Source organism: Neophocaena asiaeorientalis, unplaced genomic scaffold, assembly GCF_003031525.2.
Source record: "Neophocaena asiaeorientalis asiaeorientalis breed wild unplaced genomic scaffold, Neophocaena_asiaeorientalis_V1.1 scaffold134, whole genome shotgun sequence".
Classification (NCBI taxonomy): domain Eukaryota; kingdom Metazoa; phylum Chordata; class Mammalia; order Artiodactyla; family Phocoenidae; genus Neophocaena; species Neophocaena asiaeorientalis.
In genome coordinates this window covers 11,457,406-11,482,685 of record NW_020185339.1, presented here as the reverse complement: position 1 = coordinate 11,482,685, position 25,280 = coordinate 11,457,406, and the positions used below count along the sequence as shown (strand labels likewise).

Sequence of the window (25,280 nt, the reverse complement as noted above, 5' to 3'; positions counted from 1 at the left end):
TTAACCACCAACCACACAGAAACTGTATTGTACCAACCAAAGGAGTCCCCTACCCACTCTGGAGGTTTGGGCTACTGTGAGCCCTTTTAAAGTTTTACTGTTGTCCCAGACGCAAGGTGTTTAATAGTATTTCTCCCGCTTCCTTCAAGCAGTTCCAAAAATAAAAACAGCTTTGAGCCTAATGGTCATTGCAAACGTGCATTCCTTATCCATTGTCCGTTCATTTTGCATGCGTACTTCAGCCTCTGTGCTACTTTCATATCAATACAAATAACAAAGAGGGTGAAACCTGTCTCATGCATGACACCTGGGGGGCTTCCGTTCAGCTACCTATCCAGCTCTTCTTGGACTACAGTCAACCCTTAGACCTCCACTTAGCCCTTTTTTTAATGGTTCCTCTTTTCTCTTTCTTGAATTCATTCTATTTTTCTCCACTTTATTCTTTTCCTTGTATTATTCATTCACTCTCTAAGAAGCACTCTGCATTCCCCAGGGGCTGGGAGTGCATCACCCATATGCATTCCTGGCTTTGCAACTTCTAAAGGGGGGCTTCTCAATTCCGGCTGCAAAGAAGAATCATCTGGAGAGTCCGGAAGCCTGGGCTGCACCCCAGACCAATGAAAATCAGAACCTCTGAGTAGGAGACCCAAACATCAGTGTTTTCTAACTGGTTTAATGATATAGGTAAGTGCTTCTTAAATGAAGATTGGGAAAATGAGTGTCCTAAGATGATTTGCAAATATCCTCCTGAACTCTTCAAACTTGAAATAATAACAAAGTCCATATTTTGCATTCCAGTATAAACTAATATGAAATAAAAGTAATGGGCCTTTTATTCAAAAAGTCGCCTTGTTTGTGCTTAATTGAAATAGCTCACATCTACCTATTAGTTCTGCTGACAATCTGGGGCAGATAAAGTTAGAAGGCCACATGCTGTATTATCCTGCTATTCGAATGTGTCCATGGACCGACAACATCAACACCTCCCGAGACATGCAGAACCTTGGGCCTCATCTCTGTCTAGCTTGATCAAAAGCTTCATTTTAACAAAATCCTCAGGGGATTTATATACATGGTGCATTTGAGAATTAAAATGTTTAGCATCTATGACATGAACAAAGCAGTCTACAAACCAAAAATGGTTGAGAACTACTGAAATAGATCATGGGTATACTTTGCCCCACCCATACAGACTTGGCTTCATTGAATAAACTTTAAGAAACTTGATTTATATTGAACTTGGTAACCTTGCTCTGAGTAAGAAACAAATTATACTTATATTTCAAGGGATGTAATTTTCATTGATTCCATGTAAACAACAAATATTTGGCTTTGTTCATAATGAAAACACATAGGTACATTTGTGTTCGTTGAACTCTCTGCTGTTGCTTACAAACTGCTCAGCTAAAGAATAAGAGGGCTTGTCCATGTGCCAGAGCCCGGTAGCCCAGAGCCTGCCCCTGTACAATATGTACGTTAGGCTTCTGACAAGGCAATGACAGCCCAGACACCAGTTGGCCTTTTGTAATGTAATCAAATATAACTTAATTTCCTTTCTGTTTTTTGGAAAGGAATAGGAAATGTAATCAGAATTCACAGTGAATTGGATTTCACCAAAAAACTTAGGGCATCATAGTCATTTGTGGACTGGGATCAGATTACAGTGATTTGATGGAAACTCAAAACTTAACCCTCCCATAACCTCACACCTTTGTATTAATAGTTAAGAAATCGGGCTTCCCTGGTGGCGCAGTGGTTGAGAGTCCGCCTGCCGATGCAGGGGACGCGGGTTCGTGCACCGGTCCGGGAAGATCCCACATGCCGCGGAGCGGCCGGGCCCGTGAGCCATGGCCGCTGGGCCTGCGCATCCGGAGCCTGTGCTCCGCAACGGGAGAGGCCACAACAGTGAGAGGCCCGCGTACCGCAAAAAAAAAATAATAATAATAGTAGTTAAGAAATCGATCTATGAAAAAAAATCGTTGCTTCACTTACTGATTGTCATTAATGATGTTCAAGCACCTCACTGTCATTAGTGGAAGTTCAAGGTGATCAAAGAGAATGACACATTCATGTTTGTCCAGTTAACCAGGATATTACTTAATACATGTTGATCTTCATGCCAAGTCTGCACTAGCAAAACTAACTGTGGAGAATGCACAGTCACAAAAATAATGGGTTGGTAAGTAGAAAATGAAGGGAGAATTAGACATGTCTTTAGCATTCTCTCTATTCTCCAATTAGCTAATAATCTTCTTTAGAGTACAAGACATTATTTTAAAAGCCGAGAAGAATATATAACTCCTGCCTGGAACAAGATCTGCCTGAGCATCTTACTGTGACATCAGCTTAAGGGCTACAGACACCCCCCTCCCTGGACCCTGTGAAATGTCAATAACTTCACCTCAACTCTTCAGAGTAGGGTTTTGCTACTAATAATCCAGAAAGAGAACAAGCAGGAAGAGGAGGTGAGGAGGAAGAGGCAGGGCTCGCAGTGCCGAGCAGAAAGTAAGGCAAGCCTGGAACCAGCAGTAGTTCTCCACTGCTAATGTCCAGGAGCCTATTGGGTTTCAGACCCAGGCTAAACAGTGGGAAGGAAGTAACAGAAGACAAGGAGCGGAAGAAAAGAAAGCAGCGGGAGGTAACCGAGAGGATAAGATTAAAAGATCAAAAGGGGGGCTTCCCTAGTGGCGCAGTGGTTGAGAGTCCGCCTGCCGATGCAGGGGACACGGGTTCGTGCCCCGGTCCGGGAAGATCCCCCATGCCGTGGAGCGGCTGGGCCCGTGAGCCATGGCCGCTGAGCCTGCGCATCCGGAGCCTGTGCTCCGCAACGGGAGAGGCCACAATAGTGAGAGGCCCGCGTACCGCAAAAAAAAAAAAAAGAAGCAGCAAAGTATAGGAACAGGACAAGGACAAAATCAAAAACACCCACGGTTATAAAAGCAGGAGCCGTCGATATTTATTAAAACTCTTACCTGCATCACCTCACTTCACCCTCGAAGAAACCTCATGAGGTGGGAGCCAAGATTATCCCTTCCTTAGTGATGAGGAAGGAGAAAACTCAGAAAGGTTAATTGACCTTCTCAAGGTCATTTGGCTTTAATAGAGTCAGGCTAGAGGTAAGACCAGATAAAAATTCTGGTCTTTCTGGCTCCATAATCTGCCAATTTTAGTACTACTCTATCGTGCTTCCCTGAGCGAATCCACTACAGAGAATGGACACACAACAGAATGCACTAATGTGAGGGGAAGGAACCTGACAGAAATGAATAGTACCTCTAGGTATATGGTTATGGAGGTTTACAAAAAGGAGGAAAACTAGTAAAGCTTCAGAACAGAAATAAAGAAATTGAGGAAGGGACGAGAGCAATATTTATTCATGTGTGGACCAGTCAGACTTTTTTAGTGTTCCCCTATGCATTTGGTTGTCTCTTCCCTCGTTACCTGGGAGATGGAACTTGTCTCCACTTTCCTGATGAGGAATCTATAGGTGAGAAAAGGGTATCTTGTTCATATTGCAAAGGTAAGAGCTGATTAGACAAAGAGAAGAGGGAAGAACTTTCCAGACAAAGGGAACTACATGTGCAAAACCTTGCAGTGATGGTGCGGGGAGAGGGGAGCTGGTACATCAAGGATCAGAAACAAGATCAGTGTGGCCAAAGCAGGAAGAATGAGGTGGGAAAAGCGCAAGAAGAGCCTAGTGAGGCGGGTGGGGTCCAGACCCCTTGAAAGCTCTTTGGGACATGTCACGAAGTTTAGTCTTTATTGTAAAAGCAGTGAGAATCCACTGGAAGACTTTGAATAGGAAAGGGCATGATTGGATCTGTGTTCCTGAAATAGTCTAGGAGAGAAAGGAGAACTTTGTCAGGATGGGGGCAGTGGAGATGGAGAAAGGGAAATGGATTTGAGAAATTTTTAGATGAAATTAGCAGCATTTGGTAATGAATTGGCTACAAAGAATGAAGGAGAAAGAGGTGTGGAGGATGATTCCTAAGTTCCTGGTTTATATAATCACATATTTACTGAGACCCATCACTGAGATAAGAAATGCTGGTAGAGCATGACATTTGGAGAGATAATGAGTTTGGTCTTGAACATTTTCAAAACCAAATGTCTTGTTTAAGGAAGAACAACTCAGTAGAGATGTCACATAGGCAGCTTGAAATCCAGATCTAGATCTCAAAGAAAACTGAAACTTAGGTTAGGTCCTTCTACCATGCATTTCCTGTTACCTAACACTTCATTGTAATGATTTGACTGACTACCCTTTAGCAAACATGCTCTATAAACCATGTCTGCCTGGTTTACTGCTAGATCTCCAGCACCAGGTACTGTACCTGCAAAGAAAGCACCCAAGAAATACTTGTTGAACTGAACCAAAGCATCCAACTCTAAATGATGTTCTAAACAGCTGCTCAAGATCAGCTAATCTCCCCCGCTTTGACTGTAGCCTGCGTTCACTGATCTCCCTGGCTCCCAACTCTTATCTCTGTACCCTGGTTTTTCCTCCCTGCCCTCCCTGAGCTAAGAGTTGGGTCCCAGCGTTTCCTTGAGGGATTTTGAAGTTGATCCGTCTACAAGATTTAGCTTTCCCATTGGCTTAGCTGAGGACTCCCCACTTCAAGAATAGGGTTGAGAGAGGAACCATAATATTGTCTCAGGTTGATGAGATTCAGATTAGGCAGGAATGAGAGGATGTTCCTGAACACAAGGCTCAGAGATACTGTGGGAAGAAGCTACAAAAGGGACTTGACTGGAACACAGAAATAAGAGAAAAGTTTAGCTAGATAAGGTGGATGAGCTTTGAATATAAGAATGGAAAATTTGGGTTTAAAAGGAATGGTAACATGGGAGAACTGTGGATTCCTAACGGGCGTGACATAGAGCCCAGTTGTAGGGAGACTCGTCTGGCAGCAGCCTGCAGGATTAATTGAAGAGATAAGAGATCAAAAGCAAAAGGACCAGCTAGAGGCTGTTGCAGTGACGCAGGTGTGAAGAGATAAGAGACTTAATAGGCAGTGGAAGTCGACACTCTTGGAGATGAAGATAAATGGAGAAACCTTTGTGAATGTTAGTCTGGACAGCAATGGAAGATGCAAAAATGACCCCCGGATTTCAAATCCTGGTGGTAGCTGGGAGACTAACGGTGGTCCTGACAAAAAGGAGGTCTTGGTTTTCTATGGAGAAAAATGAAGCTAAAGAAATCAACGCTCATGTTACTTTGGCTGTAGATCATCTCCCTGTTAAAAAATTCGCAGCCATGGAGACCTCGGAGAAACTGAGCAACTCCATGTAAATTGACTTTAAAATATATTTCTCATTGGAGTCTTGTACTTCCCAGCGATGCCAGAGAGGCAGAGGTTTGGTTCTATTAGACACTTCATCTGGCTACTAGTCGAGCCAGCTGACTAGTCTCTACATTATTTTTTTTTTTGTAACTAAATATATTTTTTAATCCTGCAAAAACTCCTGGTAATCATCCAAGAGAAAGAATAAATGATATGACTATTAGTTCTGACAGGAGCATATCTGACCCTTCTCAAGAAAAGTTATAATTAGAACTCCAGGGTTTGTTTTTTGGTGAAAGAAGTTGACCTCAATCACCATTAGTGGATTTGTCCATCTGTAGGTAATTACAGAAACTAGAGTTGGGACTAGTCTCTAAGTTACTACACTTCAATGAACCTATAGAGTTTCCCTCTCCCCAAGCTGCAAAGATGGAAAAAACTGTTTTACCTTTTCAGAGACAAGTCTAAAGCAATAATTTTTCTTCCTGGTGTTACATTAAGTTTACCAGTAAATAAGATGGAGAATAGAAAGATGGAAGAAAAAATTCCCATATAAGCAATCATGGTGTTTATATGCTTAGTATCTTCCTAGGTTATAGATGGGAAATTTCATTAGAAGGTGGAATTCCACATTGTCATGATTTCATAAATATTAAAAAACAATACTAACAGTAAAAATGACTCATTATTAGGAAGAATTCATATAAATCAATACGAATTCAATCTGTAAGAGTTCATATAGATAAAATTCTATCCAGATAGTATTATTATAATGATCTGACAAATTCAATTCCAATGATCCACTGGTTTCAGTGCAATCAAATTCAGTAAAATTTCACCATAACAAAGACCTTAGGGAATTGGTCAAATTGTGTCATATACAAGCTTGGAACTACAGGCTTTTCATTTCATAGTAAAAGTTAGATAATAATGGAAACTGTTTTCATTTCTTAAAATTTTATAAATGAACTAAATCACTGTACTCATTTGACTCTTCAGGAATTGTTCAACATGGTCTCATACAATGTACAAATGTGTGTACAAGAGAGTTGATCGTTTAAAACCTACGAAGAAAAGTGCTCATCCAAATATAAAATAGCTGTGTCAAATGCTGTGCTTCATAGCTCTGTTTATCGTAAGAGTCCCCCGTAAGCTGTATTATACCTGCAGCTGCAGCATTCTTCACACCTTTGCCTTTTTTTTCCTCCAGTCATCCATGTTAATAATTGACAATATTACAGTCATCTGAGATGGGAATTAGCCAATATCAATGGGTTATCTTTTGACTAACGCTTTCTTCTTTGTAGTTAATGGCTCATCAAAGACATTCTCAAACAAAGGTATAAGTTTGTGTGATACATTGGCAAGGTAGCATATACAAGATATATGTAAAGGGCTATTTTCTGGAGAAACAATAGCAAGAATGACCTCATAGATTCTCTAATCCCTACTATAATGCCATCTATAAAGCAAAAATTCCTTTCAGGAGTGTGGAGCAGATAGGCAAAATGTTTCTTTTAAAAGAGAAAATTTGTAAAATTAAGCTTTTATGCATGAAAATGTTAGGGAAAAACTCCAGAGAAAGAAGTTAAGAAAATAAGCACTTTTTTTTTTTTTTTGCCTGTTATGTTCCAGCTCCTCCTCACATAAGATACACTGATATTACAAAACTGTATTCACAGTGAACATGCAGTTCTGTTTTATCTTTATTTTGTATAATACTGGGTAACGTTCATCCCTGCATGGTTCCCTCCACGCAGTTGCCCAGAACACTAAACCACCATAGCTTCTTTGTCTTCCCTTCTGGTCACATCTAGCAAATCACCATGTTTGGTCAGACCCACTTATTTAGCATCCTTCATACCAGGCCTTCCTCCACATTCCCATACTTCTTTAAAGCACTCCTCCTTTCTCACCCTGATGACTGCAACTGCCTTGATCACTTCCTGTCCCCCCAGCCCCTCTTGCACACAGCTATCAGACTGACCTTCCCACAGCACATCCATTATTAGGGTGTTCACTCTGGAGACAACATGACACCCCCATCCCAGAGAAATAGTTTTATGCAGATCTTGAAGATCACTTGGGGGAAGGTGAGACGTTTCTCATAGGTTTAGTAATCCAGAAACTTTCTGGGAGTGAAGTTATTCAGACTCCAAACGCTTACCTTGGATACTCAAAGTTGTTGAAGCCTGTCAGGGTGAAATGGATGGTCCTGACCAGGTGCCAGTGGTGAGGAGAGACAACCTAGAGTCCCTGAGAAACAACCCCCTTGGCCCAGCAGTTTGTGCAGTAGAATCCCTTTTGGCAATGGTAGAGCCCTCCGACCTCCAGGCTTCCCTCCAGAGAAGGAGTTTCAACGTATGCCCAAAAGCCATGACGAATCCATTTCTCATCACTTGTGGTCCTCTAAGTGGCACTGCAGAGGCTCATAGTTAATAAAAATTCTGTTCTTGCACTAGAGGATATATTTTTCCTCAGCCATTTTTGCCTTTGGGGACTTTTTGGACCTTTGCTGGAGAAACACAAAAGATGTGTGCATCTCCTTTTCTCTGTGAAGGAAGCCTTCCTATAACACCAATCAAAACATGCAGTGCTGGACATATGTATTAAGGATGTACAGTGAGTAGAAAATCAGCCATCCTGCCAGTCTATATGACCAAAAAAAAAAGGCAATCTCCGATAGATTTGAAATTACAAAGGATTAAGATGCTTCAGAGCAAACAAAAGAAACTTCAGGGTAGGGGGAATGATACTACTTCCTAAATGTGAAGATTTTTCTCCAGTAATAAGCCTATCATTTGTAGAGTGCTTTAATGTTTGCCAAACCCTTCTGCATATATTTTTCTCATTTAATTCCCATAGCAATTGTGTGACATGTTGTGATTCTGCTTTACAGATATGAAAATTGACCCTCAGAGAAATTAATCAGAATGCCCCTAATCTCAGAATTTAATAAGTGACAGAGTCTTGACTTAAATTTGTGTCTTAATTCTCCTAACTCAGTGCACTTTCCAGTTTACCATATGCTCATTATGTAGGTGGTTGCATGTGACATAGGAAGTAGGGTAACATTTTATTTTATCTATCATTTTCTGTAACTTATAAGTAACATACAGAGCATAAAATGGGTGCCATTTCCTACATAGTGATTACTTTTCAGATTGCATTTCAAGATCATAATTAAGAGGTTTGTTTGTCCAGAAGAAGGTGAGGCCACTCCCTTTGTTAAAGTGTTTCATTTTGCTACACCTAACTGCACTGCAGGCTTTATGCTGCCTCTGCCCCATTACTGATGGATACTTAAATGCCAAGATCACTGCTAGGAACTTTCTCTGAGAATGTACCATCTATCCCATGTCACCACTTCTTCTTTGCCTTCAGAGTGAAGATGTACTCTTTAGTAATGTATCAGGAACACAACTATTTGCCCTTTGTGATACTGAGATATAGATAGATAGATAGATAGATAGGTAGATAGATATAGATAAACACACACACACATACGTATAATGATAATACTGAAGGCTGAAAAGTAAGGGTGTCTGATCGCAGACACCTCTTCATCATTTCTGTTATGAGGGATGAGAGAAGTAGTCTGCATGTCTCGGAACTGAAATTCACTGACAAGCTGGCACTCATGTTAACCAACTTTTGACTAAGGGAAAATTTTAATTGACTTCTTTTTTTCTGACTGGTCTTATGGTCAAAAAACAAAGATGCAAACTGTTAACCCACTTCAAGCAGTAATGATTTAAAAATCATTAAGGTGCTTTATAGTTTACAAAGTCTTGTTGTGTTCTTTTCTTTAGTAAGATAGAGTTACCCCCAATTTACAGATGTGAACGCTGAAGTCTGTTGACTTGGCCATGGTCATACAGCTGTTATCTGATTTGGACCCAAAATTTCTCATCCCAAACCTCTGCACTGATTCACAGATTCTGAGCTGACTGCGTGCGCAACACACCTTTGTGACTTGCAGGAAATAGAAATGAAAACCAAAAAACCCTTATAAAGTGCAGCCGTATAATGTAGTTATTCTTGTTGCTCCTGATAATATTATAGAACCACATGTCTACGTGTGTTTTCATGTACTGTGTTCTCGCGTTTTACTTACACTCCAGTGCTTAACAATTGCATTTTCAAGCATATGAATAGAAAACGCCCAGCTGCCCCACCAGACCAGGTTGACATAATATGAGCTTTCTGTTTACTCACTGAATAGGCACAACTCGTGCCCTGCCAGCTGCTTTGTCCACAGTCTTAACCTTGCTCTGTAAGAACCACCTGTATGAGTGGCTGGATGATGAATTCTATACTCTGGTTTGCCTTGGGATCTTCTGTTAAGATTGACTCAGATAATACCTCTGAGCGTGAACAATATACCACTTTCTGAAATAGGTTTGGACCACTGCAGCCAGGTGGACGTGGACTTCAAAAACACTGCATTGAGAAGGAATACCATTTATGGGGAGCTTCTTGGATGAAGAAACTGTTGAGAAAGAGAAAAGCTTAATGCTGCACTCAGGATACCTGAGTACTGGGTCAGGGTGTATTAGTATTTGGAGTATTAGGACTGTGAAGAATTGCCCTGTCCTACTCATTTTAGATAGCAAATTGCTCTAAGATCACGGTTGTAGAAGCCAGATTACATCCTTTTTACTGGAGGTGGGAGATGATTCATAAAAGACACCTATCCAGAGAAATGGACTTTTTAACAGTGGAAACTGATACCAGGGTCACTTCAAGATCCGGCAGAAATTTGGGTAGTAACTTAAATAGCGAAAAAGACAAGCCTGTGACTCAATGCAGAGAAAGCCTCTTCCGTACATGTAACCTGATGGCTACACTGAACCTGAATGTCTGTCCTTTTCAGGACTTAGAAGCGCTTGTAGTTTCAACGCATAAGCAACTAGCAATCATCAGTACGTCAACTAAAACTCGGAAATTCATATTATTTAAATAAAATCATCATGCTTTAATCAGTGCAGTCATTAAGGAGTTACATATGTGCTTTACTCTTAGTCAAACAAAATCAAGCACCTCCTCATGCCCTGATGACGTTATACCTTATTTGAACGCGGGCCGAGCATGTTGTTGCTGGAATAAGGGGAAGAGATGGTGTTGAGTTCGTCTAAACCTTTCCAGTTCCATTTGTAGACAGAACCTTGAGATATTTGGAAACTGCGTTTCTGCTGCCTGCAATGATAGTTGTTCTACTGGAAATTTAATTGTGAGTGGGCTGTGACACCGGACTTGTTTGTTCCAAGTGACCTTATCTCAGTATCAAAACTTGGCCCAGGGCTTCCCCTGGTGGCGCAGTGGTTGAGAGTCCGCCTGCCGATGCAGGGGACACGGGTTCGTGCCCCGGTCCGGGAAGATCCCACATGCCGCGGAGCAGCTGGGCCCGTGAGCCATGGCCGCTGAGCCTGCGCGTCCGGAGCCTGTGCTCCACGACGGGAGAAGCCACAGCAGTGAGAGGCCCGCGTACCGCAAAAAAAAAAAAAAAAACTTGGCCCAGGACCTTGAGGGCATCCCTCCCCATTCAGTCAGCAGAAGCAGGAGCGAGGGCATGGGTGGAGTGAAATGTGTGACCAAAAGTGAGGAGCTGCTTTCCATTGAGATTAGCTCCCTACCACAGAGAACTCTATTTCTAAACTGTTTAAACTTGGTCTGCAGGGGATTATTTCGTGATCCTTGTGTGCTTCCTGCATCTGTTTAGTCTTAAGTGCTTCCTAAAACATTTTTCAAAATCCACTCGTGATTTTCTAATCCTTCCTAATACATGCGCTGCTTAAAACGCAACTCTTTCTTTAATCCTAGCTTTGAAAATGCAAACCAATGTGTGAGCCTTGAGAACAGACTGGAACAAATGAATGAGGGCTGTTGGATGCATAGCTGAGTGTTGATGGTTCTGTTGTTCATGCACCTTACAGGAAATTTGAATTTGTGTCTGCCTGGTCACTTCAATATGAAAAGTTAAGGCATTGTCATTACAGCCATTGTTTATGTTGGATTAGGGTGAAATAAATGTATTGCACTCCCTCTGCTGGCTCTGAAGCTGCAACAGCTTATTAACTAGACCTATTTTTAGATGTATTTCCCCATTTTTTAAAAAAAAAGCAGTGTGTAGAAAAAGCAAGCAAAAACTGGGAAAGCTGTTAATTTTATTGTTCATTTAAAATGTCAAGAAAAACAAACATCTGCTCAATGTCTTTGGTTCGGATGAGCAAGAAAGCCTGCAGGTTTAGGCTTTTCAGCACAATAGTAAGAAAAGGGGAGGGGGGCACCTCCCTTCTCCCTGAGGCATGCCTCTGACAGCCTTGTAAAAATTATTTGGTCCCTTTCAAATACTGAAATAATCTTTTCCCAGAGCTAGTCAATAAGTATGTTTTGTATGTTCAAAACAGTCCAGGAAAGTAACAGCATTTGTTTGTCTTGGGGTGGGAAGGAGGAAAGAAGGTGTCTTTCTCCTGGTGTCAGAAAGGGAAGCTAAAAGATCACGCCGAAACGTTAATACCCCAGGGGAGGCCACTTCCCTGCCGGAAAGCATGTTATCCACAAGGCTGGAAGAGAATCACGGCACTGTGGAATTTTACAGCAGTGGTTCTACTCATGAGTGAGAAGAGGCTACCAGGAGAGCAGAATGCTCCGGGTGTCAGGGGGTCCTGAGGACCCCGAGCCCTGTTTCTCTCCTATTAATCAGCAGATTGAGGTTTTCCTGCAAAGGCGCATCTTGTGCCTGGGCTTCGCTCTCTTCTTCTCCTCTTGCTTTGCTCTCTTCCCCAGGCGTCTGGATGCCAACCACATCAGCTCCGTGCCCCCCAGCTGTTTCAGTGGCCTGTATTCTCTGAGGCACCTGTGGCTGGATGACAACGCTCTGACAGAAATCCCTGTCCAGGCTTTCAGAAGTTTATCAGCGCTGCAGGCCATGACCTTGGCCCTGAACAAAATACACCACATACCAGACTACGCCTTTAGAAACCTCTCCAGCTTGGTGGTTCTGTAAGTTTTATTGATTTTTTTCCTCTCTCTTTTAACAGTTTCTAAATTCACTGTAACACCTTGTAATTCACTGTAAGACCTTGACCTTAAACAGATAGCCCTTCAGACTTTGAATAGGGACATTTTAAGGGAGGGAAAACCCCCCAAAATGACTCACAAATGTTCTAAGTGTGTAAAAGAATTAAACAGCGTTTATCGAGCACCTGCCAAGGGCCAAGCACTGCTAGGCATTCAAAGATAACAAAATATGACCTCTGTCTTAGGGAAGCCATTGTGTATTGTACAGGTAATCACCACACTATATGGTTAGTCCTGCGACCGAAGTTAATAAAAAAAAATCCCTTATTTCTGATAATAATTTATAATGCAGGTCAAATTGAAATATGCCCTTCTTATTATTTAATAAGAACTTCTTGACCCCCTTTCAAGGGAACAGAAGCAAGGAATGAACCCTTGACAGCGAGCTATGCATTTGTATGGCTTTTTTCCTTTGAGGTCCAGATTTCACTATTTCAAGTAAATCAAAAAGATTCTCAAGTAATAGTTTGAAAACTAATCAGTTCAAGAGTGTAGAAGGATGTCCCACGTGTATAACTATGTCAGTCAATCCTGATACAGGACAACAGTAGCTGCTTGACAGCCTCTAAGAGCAGTTTGCATGGAGACTTCGGGGAAGGCATCTTCTGCACTATTTCTGGCTTTGCTCCATGCCCCCCACCAGCCCATCGCTGTCTTCAATCACTCCACTTTTCCTGATGACACGTCAGTCTCTTGCACTACAGTATATACTCCTTTGACGGCTGGCCAGCATCTCATCCATCTCTTTAGGCTCGCCTCACCCCTCCTTCCTCATGTGTTGCATGTAAAAAATCCTCAATAAATGTCACAAAGATGTCACATGAAACCAACATAGATTTATTAGAATGAAAACCTTAGTCTGAAAGGATAGGACAAGTGGGGTGATAGTAACAAATTTCTATACTGAATTTCACATACAAAGGTGATGCTTCTATCCCACCAGAAGCTGGGTACGTTCTTTAATTTTTCCCTCCACTAGAGGGAATGGATTTACAGAGATCCAGCTATTCTTTTTCCCCCTGTCCTTAAGCCCATTTTCCAAAAACCCCTTTGGGACTTGGTCCGGTTTTCAGTTATGCACACGGCTGTTCTCTAACCAATTTAACCATTGAGCCAAAGATGATAATTAGAGCCATTTATACTATGTCAAGATAACTCCTCTCCTTGGGCAGCCAAAACATCTGATCGCCATTCTCTGTGGCTGAGATTGTTGTTTCCTCTTAACCTGTAGCCCCACCCCGGGAATGTAGCCATGATAAGCCATCAGCTTTAATAGAAAATGTGCTTAGTACACCTAGGACCTTCCTTCCATCCTCCATTTGTCAGTGTTGGTCAGAATCTCTATTTAGTATCCTACATCCCAAAGCCACACTGAACAACCTGAATTTACTTTTATCAGTCTCGTTGCTCACTCCGTGATTATTATACACTCCATGCTATCTCAAACCCAAAAGGTAAAACTGTGACTGCCTATTCAATTCTGGGGTATGGAATCATCTGTGGTAAGAGTGAACGGGGCAGATAGCCTTTAAAACAAACAAACAAAAACGTTAAACAAAGCATTTCTTATATATAATCAGTGCATTCTTTAGCATAAGTTTCTTTGGATTTCAGCAATCAAAATGTCCTGCCTAAGTTTCCATGTGCAGTGTGCCTCCATGACTGTCAGTAATGTTCTCCTGCAGGCATCTCCATAACAATAGAATCCACTCCCTGGGAAAGAAATGCTTTGATGGGCTCCATAGCCTGGAGACTCTGTGAGTTGACCTTTTATTTGTTTCCCTTTTTTCAGTGTTTTCATGACTATTCTGAAGGAATCCAAATAGCCTTAAAGTCAGACTTGCTATTTGGTTTGGTTAATTGCCTGAGCTTTAAACAGATATTTACTGTGGCTTCATCTTACCCACACACACACACCCTACAGAGCTGAACAATAAAACAGATTTTATTTTAATCTATCAAGAGTGATAAATTAGTTAGAATCCTCATAAGCTAAATGAGATGTCCTCTACTGAGCAGTGACTGTTTGCTTAGGAATGTGTTCTGTCAAGGATCAGTTCCATATTGTCACTCAGGCTCACTCTTCATGAGTCTGGTCCAACCCCCCGAATGAGAGGATGCAGAGTAGCAAATGCCAAACTCTGTCCAATCCAGAAGGAACAGGCGTCTCATTAGCAAATGGTGAAGCTTCCTGCTGAAGCAACCCGGAAGTCTACAAAGTAGTAACAGTAGTACATTTTTATAGTGTATCTCTAACCAATATTGTACTGAGCACTCAGCATACATTGTTTCAGTCACTCCTACAAGCATCCCATAAGAGCAGGTGCTACCATACCATTTTAGGCTCCAGTAAGGTTAAGTTACTTTATCAACACGACATAGCCAGTCAGTGCATAACTGGGATTTGCTTCCTTCCCTAGTTTGGCTCCAAAATCCATGCTTACCACTATACCCTACTTCCAAAGAGTGGGTCAAAACCTCAGTTCTGCGTTGGTCTGTAATAAAAATACATAGAGTCCAGCCAGCTGACCACCCAGAGCCACAGCGAGAACAGTTCTTACGGGCCTCCCCAGGGCTGAGCTGTTTCCTAGGGCAGGGGCTGCTGTTCATCGCCCTGTTGAGTAAGAGGCCTAATGAGGGTGCTCACAGGCAGTGAGATCACCTTGTGTGCTGGGAGAGGAAGTGGTTCCAGCTGCGCCCTCCTCACCTCCGTGTTTTTAACACTCAAGTGTAATAAGCCACACAGCGCCGCTGAATCTACAACACTGGCTCTGACCAGGACTGCAGAAGGACGTGACCAAAGACCACATCTCGTATGGCTTTGGAGCCCTTGTTCATTTGCATACAGAGCTTAGCACTTTGTACCTGGTCAGTTTAGCTTCTAACCAGATCTGGGTCCACTCATTTCCTGCAGGACCTAACAGCTGTCCTTCCAGGGTTGCTTAAGTCACTCTGTGCTTCCTCTTAGAAAGGAGGAATCATCCTGATAAGGAGATGCCAAAGGTGAACTTGTCCAGGCCGGACTTTGAAGTCGACTTAAAGGCACAGGCAAGCTGTTCCCATCAGCGGCTTGGAAAAATTAGAACATCTCCCTTATTTACACAAAGGCTGGGCTGGGGAATATTAGCAATGGATAGCACCTTCCAGTCCTTTTCAACACAACAGGAACATAAAAACAAGATGGGCTTTGATAGGTATTTCCATAAATAGTCTTCCTCACCCCCACCCCCCACCCCACCACGGGGCGCTTGAGGTAAGGACCCAGGATTGCAAATTCATGCAGTACATGCATTCAGGGCAAATTCATGTGAGTCTCAATGTCCCCTCTTCCCTCGCCTTGCCCAGGGCTACAGAGGCTCAGTAGATTGGTTATTCCCAACCTCTTCCTTTCCCTCACTAGAAATCTAAGTAATTTATAAGGACCCAATCCTCGTTTAATCAAAACAGAGCATCTGGAGAGATTTACAAACAGGAAGAAAATTTATGTCCACAAAAGACACAAGTTTCCTGCCTGCTGTATAGCTTAAGGATGGTTTGTGCCAGACAAGTAGGAATCTTGATTCATGTTTAACTTGGTCAAATTATCTCTCTCTTAAAGTTACATAGGAATTCTTCCCCACAGAGGAAGATCTAACCACATCTGATTGCCTGACCAAAAGGTTTTTCTGCGTCCTCTGGGAAATCTGCCGTTCCCAGAGACAAGGAGGCAATTACTTTTTCATATGGAGATGTAGATAAACGGTGGAGTTAAGTCTATAAAGCGCTTGTGAGTAATGGAACTGAAAAGCCATTTGTGTCATAACAGAGAAACGAATGATTTGAGATTGTTTGGCCATTCCGTCTCTATGCAGGAAGGATGATAGAGAGCTTTGCCTCACAGACGTCACCCTTCGGATCTGAATCTTTATTTGTGACCATGTGGAAATTCTAGACCTGAGGTTCTTCCTGAGAGTAGTACCCTGTACCACATAAGCCTCTCCAAAAGCAGGCTACCATCCTGGACCTCAGGCTGGGAGAAAGACAGGAACTGTACCAGAGTCAGGAACAAAGCCACTCTCCTAGATGTCCTCTAGGACATCTGAAAAGCAGTGGGACCAAGTCAGAGAATGGAGGAGGGGACCGGAAAGTGGATGTGGTTCAAGAGCCCCGAGGAGGGTACAGACTAGCTGGCAGCTTGGTGAGCAGGGTTCGGGTGAAGAGCTACAGCGGCCAGCCGCCAACACCTGGCCAAGTGTCCCTCCCGCTTGGACATTCACACTGCTGTATGTCCCCTCCCTTCCTTTAATGCCCAGTGCCATTGAGCCGTGACTCTTTGAAGTTTCTCATGACCAGTCTAATGACCATTTTAATGCAGATTCTTGCGGAATGATGGTGGTCAGCCAACCTACACAATCTCTCTTCGTGAAGAAAAGGAATGAGAATTGTTATCAATGATACTGGTCCATGGGAAGAGCATGTTAACGTTCCTTGTAAATGTAATATATATGAATTTTTAAGTGAAAAACTGAACATATTATTTACTTATTTTCAGAGATTTAAATTATAATAATCTTGATGAATTCCCCACTGCAATCAGGACACTGTCCAACCTTAAAGAACTGTAAGTAGGACAAATTTAGTGGGAGAACTATTCTTTGTGAATTTATATTAAAGTATGTTTGACTATTGCACCTAATACGACTTACTAGAAAAATTTAAAAGGTCATGTAAATAATGATTAACTACATCCAAAATATATTTTAATTTGCTTCTATCACCAACAAACGGCAGATAATCATTTTTAAATTTATAATGGATTTCTCTAATATATATATGTATTAGGAAAAAGGATACATATTTCTTTAAGCCATACTCTTTTCCTAAGCCACATTTTCCCAACATTTATATACGTTATAGGTTTGATGAGAACTCTATCGGAATTCAGTTATTTGCTGAGCATTTCGAAAAGACAAACTTTCCTAGGTTGCATAGGACTGGATGAACACAATATATGTGCCTAGTGTAGTGCTAGATGCCTTCATATACATGATTTCATATTTTTTAATGTTTCATAAATCTTATTTAATTCTTAAAGAAACTCACCATTTTACTACAGTACAGCGAACTTTCAGCTATTAGGTTGCATGTATTGTCTTTCATATATTATAATTACTTTTCTTTGTACCTAAAAATGTGAATAACCTATGTAATGTTCTAACACTTGGAAAGGAAAATAAACACAGAGTCTATTCTCTTGGCAGAGAGACATAAGACACACAGCTAAAGGAGGTAGACAGCAGGGCTTGTTTATAAGAAAAAACCTCTATGTGGTTCAGCCTCAGGAAACCCCACACGGGGCTTAGCTGGGAAGTCATCATTGTCTGGGTCAGGCAGCCCCAAGACTGCCATTCACCTCATTCAGCCACAGGCCCACATAGACTAAAGACCATTGACTCTACCCCTCTGCCAGTCAGACAACATTAGCACCGACAGATGAGAATCAATTTGTTATTACAGACTCACTGGGCTGGGGCACCTTTCTTCAGCTCAGGAAATTTTGTCCTCTTAAGGAGATTACTTAAATCTCTGCTTCACTGCAGCTTAAGTCAATTTTCTCTTCTCCTGGCTTTAAATGGCGTAAAGAGGAGCGATCATAATCCTCTCTCCAAAGATGGTTTCCTCGGTCTCAAGTTGTTATACCATGATGCTCTATTGGATATTAACAGATGGATTTTCTTTTTATAGCATTAGGTTATAAGTTTCCATAAAGCACAGTTATTATTTTCAGATTCTTTATTCCTCTTTCCAGATGACAGCTTGTGATATCTTTTTCTCCTAGAGAGTACGTGAGGGCACAAGCATTTCAAAATGCATAGAGGAATTTAACCTTATCCTCTAGTTACTAAAATTGCTGATTATTGCCACGGGTTTGGTGAGGGGACTATTAAATGATTTTACCCCACAGGTTATTTTCTATAAATTAGCTTTTCCTCTCTTTCTAGAGGATTTCATAGCAACAATATCAAGTCGATACCTGAGAAAGCCTTTGTAGGCAACCCTTCTCTTATTACAATGTAAGTAGCCATAGTTCTTTTCGATTTTTCTATCCTGCAATATAGCATGAATTGCACTTCTTTTAAACGTAATACAATAAATGTTCTATATTTGCCCAAGTTTTGTCTCGGTCACTGTAGTGTACATGGAGATGTTTTGCTAAGTTTCAGCCAAATGCTGAAGCAATTTTAGAGATTCTTTTTCTTAGGACCTACAATGTGCATTGCCTTGTGTTTGGTATCTTCAAATGCCTCGTGTCACTGCACAATAATCTTATGAAATGCTTTTTTGCTTATCTCTATTTCCTAAGGAATAAAACTGATTTTTAGAGCATCAATGTCAGGGTCACCTAGTCATTCAGAACTTGAACCCAAGTATAGTAGAAACATAAATTATTATGTTCTCACCCCCAAAAAGATAAATATATGATAAATAGTTAATTATCTAGGTTGGGGGAATCCATTCACCATGTATACGTATATCCAATCACCACACTGTAAGCTTTAAATGTACAATTTTATATGTCAATTATACCTCAATAAAGCTGAAATAGAAATACATACATACATACATTATTATATATGATAGAGGTCCTTTACTGCAAGGAGGGGGAGACGAGGAGACTACTGCTTTACGCTAAGTAGCCATTCGATACCCATTCATTCTCGAGTCCAAACACTGAGTTACATTTATACAAACTAGGATGCAATTCTGGAAAGGTGCATATGTTCTAGGAAGGTGTATATGAGGATCTGTATGCCATAATGGCATAAGATAGAGTTACAGCTTCAAAGTAGGATTAATTCTATGTTTCATATTTAGCACAAACAGAAAATTGATCCTGTGTAGGTACATATAGGAAGGTGAAAATACGTAAGTAATAGGCTGGCTCTTAAAAGACAACTGGCAGGTTTGGGACATAGTATTGGCCTAAGGTCATGGGTGGGGGGTCTGAAATATGGAGGAGAGTAAGGACGACTTCTGAAAAGGACTAGGGCACTAGTCCTAGGGCACTTCTTGGCAGATATTCCGCATCCTGTGCCAACTTGATAGAGAGGCTTTCTGGAGCCGTGTAGCATTTGTCACAAATGAGCTGGAATCCCAATTAGCCCTGACGACTGAGAAAAAAAAATACCATTCATCATTTCTGAAAAGTTCTGACAGTATGTTGGCAAACTAAGGGGGTTAAAGTTTGTTGCCAGTAAACATTAGTTCTCATTAGAGAGTATTTACATACCGAGAAGTTGGCAGATTGCATTGCCTTTCTTTGCCCCTTCTTTCCTTGAAGCCACAGGACTGGTTTTCTTAATCACCCTTTTGATATGTTAATACCCCTTGAAGAGGACTAACAGCCCCCCAATACTTATTAGCACTTCTCTCCACTCTTTGCTGGCCTTGACTGTTTTCTCCCGGAAGCTCTTCTGTCCTTGCTTCTGCCTCCATGTCTATCTCTGTCACTACCGTCCCCGCCCACACTCCCCCCAACCCAGATTTCTTTGCTTTCCTTGTCCATTGGCTACCCAGGCCTCATTTCTACCTCTGTAGTCCCCATCCTATTCATAACTTCTTTCCATCCCCTCTGCCACCAGCCCCTATGCTAGCCATTACCTCTAGATTTCTACCAGTCTAAGGCTCACACCCCTGCCTCTACCACTAGCAGTGTGCTCACCCTGGAAGCACAGCATCCATGTTGTCATTCTCTTGCTGTGAAACATACAGTCAGTGTTGTCTGTTTACATTAAACGCCAACTCCTTTCCCTGACAGTCTCAGCTTTCCACATGGCCCAAGCCAGCCCTCCTGACCCATCCCTCAATTACCTTACGCCATAACCCAGACCAACTAAGCTACATTCATAGAACAGATCCCCTCCTTTATTTCCTTTGCTCCTATGGTTCCGTCCCCTCACTATGCTTGTCGAAATTCTGTTTTCCAGGGTCCATTTCAAATGGCATTTTCATGAAGTTTTTCTTGACCTCATGAGAGAACTCCCTCCTGAGAACCCTATAGCTCCGCCTTGTGTTTGTGATCCTTATGCCTTACGTACATAAGCATGTGTATTCATAGCTGCCCATTGTACTTACATGCACAGGTATATGAACATAATTACATACAAACAAGCATATAGTGTAGATAAGGGATAATGTAATATTCTGAGGACAACTCCATTTTTAAATTGTAAGATGTATAGTCCTCCTATAACCGAAGAGAATGTAAAAAAAGAATATATGTGTATATATATATGCCTGAACCACTTTGCTGTACACCTGAAACTAACACGACATTGTAAATCAACTATATTTCAATAAAAATATTTTAGAAAAAGATTTATAATAAAAAGATGTACAAGACAAAACAAACAAAAAAGACCTATAGTCCAGCTCTAGCCCTTTCTCTTACCAGTTGTCTAATCGAAGGGAAAAGAAGAAGTCAGAGGGTGGGAGTACGGACGGGGATTTGGCATGTTGAGTGACAGCTATATCCCAGGTCCTGTGCCAGATGTTACATGTGCATTAGCTCTTTTAATGTGTACACAAACCCTACTACTAAGTATTATTACATTAGTTTAACAGATTAGAAAGTTGAAGCTCTGGGAGACAATGAGCTTACCAAGGTAACTGAGCCTCAGCTTCTTCCTCCAGAAATGAGGGAAATAGTACCTAAGTGTCTATGCCATGGATCTTATAAAGTTGGCAGGTGGATTAATTGAGCTCTAGATGTGAAAATGCTTTGTCAACCAGAGAGTCATATCCCCTTATTTGTTTGTTTTATCCCAACTGATTCCAAGCTTCTTTAGGGCAGGGACACCTTATCATTCTTATTTACATCCCCAGCATCTAGCATAATGCCAGGCACATAGTAGATAGCTAATGACAGCCTCCTTAATAAATCAGTCTTTAACTGCAAGCAGTACCTACCCTCATGCTTTGAGCATAAGAGACACCAATACATATTTGTTGAATTTAATTGAACTGGAAGGATGTCTCAGCTAAGAACTGTTTGTGGGACTCCATTGACCAGGCGGTTCAAATACCTTTACATTGAAAACATCTGTAAAACAAAATATTTTTGAAGTTCTAATAATGTCTTACCTTTTAGAGCAATCATTGATTTTTTTAAATCTAATGCTACAAAAACCCAGAGTAGCAAATTTCCTCTCAAATAATTTGAAGGATCCTTTGTGTGTGTGTCATAAGATTTGACCAGAGGATATGACCCTCATGTGACTATATAGAACTTCATCTTTCTTTAGCTAATGATATAACTGTCAGCACCTTGAACTACCTTTTGCCACTCAATGGATAGGCCACAGATATTGGAGGCAGAGGAAGAGCTTTAAGTATAACGGTAGTCAGTTCACTTGCTTTTCTCCATAGGAGCTGACATTCATATCTGCCTTGCTGTCAGAGATTTTCAATTTTATGTAGTATGGATTTCTCACCAAAAGTCTCATAATACGAATGAAAATGCTTTTGAGGTTTACCTGAAACCAAGTAATCAAAATTACACAAGTACATTGAAGGCATTTGTTGAAATTCTGAACAGGTGTTCATTTGTCATTCAAGTTTTATACTAAGACGTTGGTCTTTGGATTTTTTCAGACATTTCTATGACAACCCTATCCAGGTTGTTGGGAGATCTGCTTTTCAACATTTACCTGAACTAAGAATACTGTAAGTGTTTATTTCTCTTACAGATCATTTTCCCTTTGCAAGGTTGCTGTGAAGACCAAATGAACATTTCAAGTGCTTTGAAATGGCCATAAAAATGACCCCTTCCTAGAATCTTCTCCCAGTAATACTCATGTACTCCTCCTTCTAGGACTTTGAATGGTGCCTCACAAATAACTGAATTTCCTGATCTAACTGGTACCGCGAGCCTGGAGAGTCTGTAAGTACTTGGGTAGGCTCTTGACTTTGCCCAGAACTTGCACTACCCTTCAAGCCTGACCAGTCTTAACATCAGTGAATCAAAATATGTCACTGTGTGATTCCTAAATACAAGAATGATGTCTGGTTTGTGTTTCAACAGGACTTTAACTGGAGCACAGATCTCATCTCTTCCTCAGGCTGTCTGCGATCAGTTACCGAATCTCCAAGTGCTGTGCGTGTCAGTAAAGCAATAATGTTGCGTAAACGGGGGTGAAATGACCAACATTATTTCAATAATCCTTTAAAAGAGGACAAAGTTCTTTCCTCACAGGTTTTCAGGAGGTCAGGCCTCCTTTGCCTGCTTGGGGCCAGGGAAGTGGCTCTCAGATGTGACCCTGGTAATAATGGCAACGACGTACCCCTTGTTTCCAAGTCCCAAACAGTCTCCCATTAGAGTTTCAACGAGCACACATTTCCCTTCAGAAAATGGATATGAACAAGCCAAAATAACTTCATTGCCCCCAGCCCCAAATCCTCTGCAGAGCAGGAAAAAAAAAAAAAAAGAAAATCATGGATCAAAAACCCAATATGGATGCCAAAATGAAATTATCAGACCCACACAGACCTTGATAAAGGCAACCAAACATTCTTCCGGTATAGTTGCTGGTGCCATGTTCTAATGTTTCATCTAATGGCTAAACAGCTTGCATATGTTATTTCTGTTGAGTTAGGGCTTTTTTCCTCTGCCCTTCCCACATTTTACAAAAAGTAGTTTATAGGAATTGGGAGAGCCTTGTTCTGACCTTCCATGTTCAGCCTCCCCCCTCAACGCCCTGTGAGCACCTTCTCAAGCACTGCTGGGATGTAGTGAAAGCACCCTTAGTCTCTCGCATGGCTCTGTCCTCACATGGCAGACTTCTGCGGCAGTCGAACGCCTGTGATTCCACCACAAGCTTTCCGGAGTAACAGAACTACAAGCAGCTCTACAAATGTCAAGTGGAAGAATGGGAACATTCTTCAGTGATTCTGCCTTCCCCTCTCCCCAGCCCACTACGTCACTTTCAGGCCGCAGTTGCTCAGTGATAGGAGTCGCAATAAACCACATAACAGCCTTAAAGTGAGTCGTTCATGTATAAAGGAAGGGGATTAAGAACAAGTCTCCTCTTCCTCACCTCGTATCTCCCTAGAAGGTATAGATACAGGTGAGGAAAGAGAGAATTAGGGAAGTAAAGTACATCTGTCAAAATCACACTGCAAGAAAGGAGCAGAGTTCGAATTCAAATGCAGATGGTTTGATTGAATAACTGGGAGAACAAGTATAGACACCAGGTGGTGGAAATCTCAGGAGCCGTCTTTGAATTCTGCCCACCACACCCAGAATAAGCATAATTATCCTCATTTCTTCAGGAAGCTGGCTCGGTAACATGACCAGGATTTCACATACTGTAACTAATAAATAGGGAGCCAGTATTTAAATCGCATCTGTCTCCAGTATGTCACACAGCGAATGGTAAACCACCCGGGTCTAAAGCTGCATACACCGAGGCTGACTGGCGAACTGATTAAGAGCAAAAGCTCTGGGGTCTGTTTTTCTGGTTCAAATCCGGCCTCTATGCTATCACAGTATCTTGAGCGAGTTATTTATCCCTTCCGGGGCTCCATTTCCCAGCCTATAAAATAAGAGATGTAGCCACTTCCTTCAGGGGATCGTCACGAGGACGCAATAAGTTACTACACGTCAAACACTTATACCAGCACCTGGAGCACTGTAAACTTCTCGACCATGTTAGCTCTTCTCATCGTCTTCTCACTTCCTTTACACCATTATTCTTTCCTGGAGTGGAAACCTAGAAAGGCCTGAAAGACAGCAACTGCATTAATGGCAGTATCCGGCCATTTTCAAAGCACGTCAGCCTGTAGCGTTGATTTGCTCTTCACAACAACCCTGCAAGATCAGCAAAGCAAGTATGTTCTCATTAAAGAAGAGAATTGAAAAAGACATCAATGCTTCGTCCAGCATATCAACGAAGTAGAATTAAAGTTGATAGTAGAACCCGGGGTCGTGACATTTACTCCACTCTGCTTTCTGTTCTGGAAGTACAGGTCTGAGAGCTCTCTTCCTTTGGCTGCGTCATCCACTGAGTAGCTGTTACATGAGGCAATGTCACTGTACATGAGCGATTTTGCCTCCAAGTTGCTTCTTCTCCATGGGAATGACTTGACTGTGTGTGGCTTTCCCCACTTACTAGCTGGTGATCTTAGTCTTTGCTTTGTATGGGAATCAACACAAATGTTTCCTTCATAAGGTGACCACAAAGATTAAATGAAATAATTCAGGTCAAGCTGTAAACACAGTGTCTATATATAAGAAGTGCTTGATCAATGCTAGCCATGAAAATCATTAGGTAATAGGTAGGAAGGTGGTGACACTGTGTCTTTATGTAGAAGAAGGTTTCATGTACCCTCTACTAAGAACTACACAGGAAGGATTGTTCCCCATGCTGTCTGTGGAAATGAGTGAACCAGATTATTATCAGCTTTGATAATATGTGTGTCCATTTTATCACATTCACTACTTTCCAAAAATAAACACCATATTGTTAATCAGCTGTATTTGTGCATAGGTGTGGGGCATTTTTGTTTTGGTTTGGTTTGGTTTGGTTTGGTTTGGTCTTTCAAATCTCTAGTGTAAACTACAAATCTGTGTTTGCACACAGCTTTATCTGAATGATTCATGTGTAGTAAATTGAACTGTATTTCTACTTAAGTTCTATTTATTCAATAAATGTAAGATAAAGTGATCAATTTCAAAAATAAAGTAATTTAAAACCCTCTCAGAAAACAATATGGATTTTTCAGTTGCATAGTGGTGATCTGGTTTTAAGAATTAGAATCAGGCATGAAAGTGAGTTAGTTGATTAGCTGATAACTTCTAAAACAAGAGGCAAGGTTTATATTTTTATATATATATATATATATATATACACACACACACACACACACACACAC

The 25,280-nt window shown here is 41.4% G+C and overlaps 1 protein-coding gene across 6 annotated transcripts in view; it reads left to right on the top strand.

Annotated features, from left to right (window-relative positions):
- The window catches only part of LGR5 (leucine rich repeat containing G protein-coupled receptor 5), a 121,189-nt gene that overhangs the window by 82,942 nt on the left and 12,967 nt on the right, over positions 1 to 25,280 (top strand). For 3 of the 6 annotated variants that reach the window (XM_024737170.1, XM_024737167.1, XM_024737166.1), the window contains 7 exons: positions 12,075 to 12,290; positions 14,054 to 14,125; positions 16,900 to 16,968; positions 18,350 to 18,421; positions 22,002 to 22,073; positions 22,222 to 22,290; positions 22,432 to 22,503. In XM_024737170.1, the coding sequence (XP_024592938.1) occupies positions 12,075 to 12,290; positions 14,054 to 14,125; positions 16,900 to 16,968; positions 18,350 to 18,421; positions 22,002 to 22,073; positions 22,222 to 22,290; positions 22,432 to 22,503 (642 nt within the window). The remainder of the gene's footprint in view (positions 1 to 12,074; positions 12,291 to 14,053; positions 14,126 to 16,899; positions 16,969 to 18,349; positions 18,422 to 22,001; positions 22,074 to 22,221; positions 22,291 to 22,431; positions 22,504 to 25,280) is intronic. The other 3 variants (XM_024737168.1, XM_024737169.1, XM_024737171.1) reach the window with 3 other exon arrangements.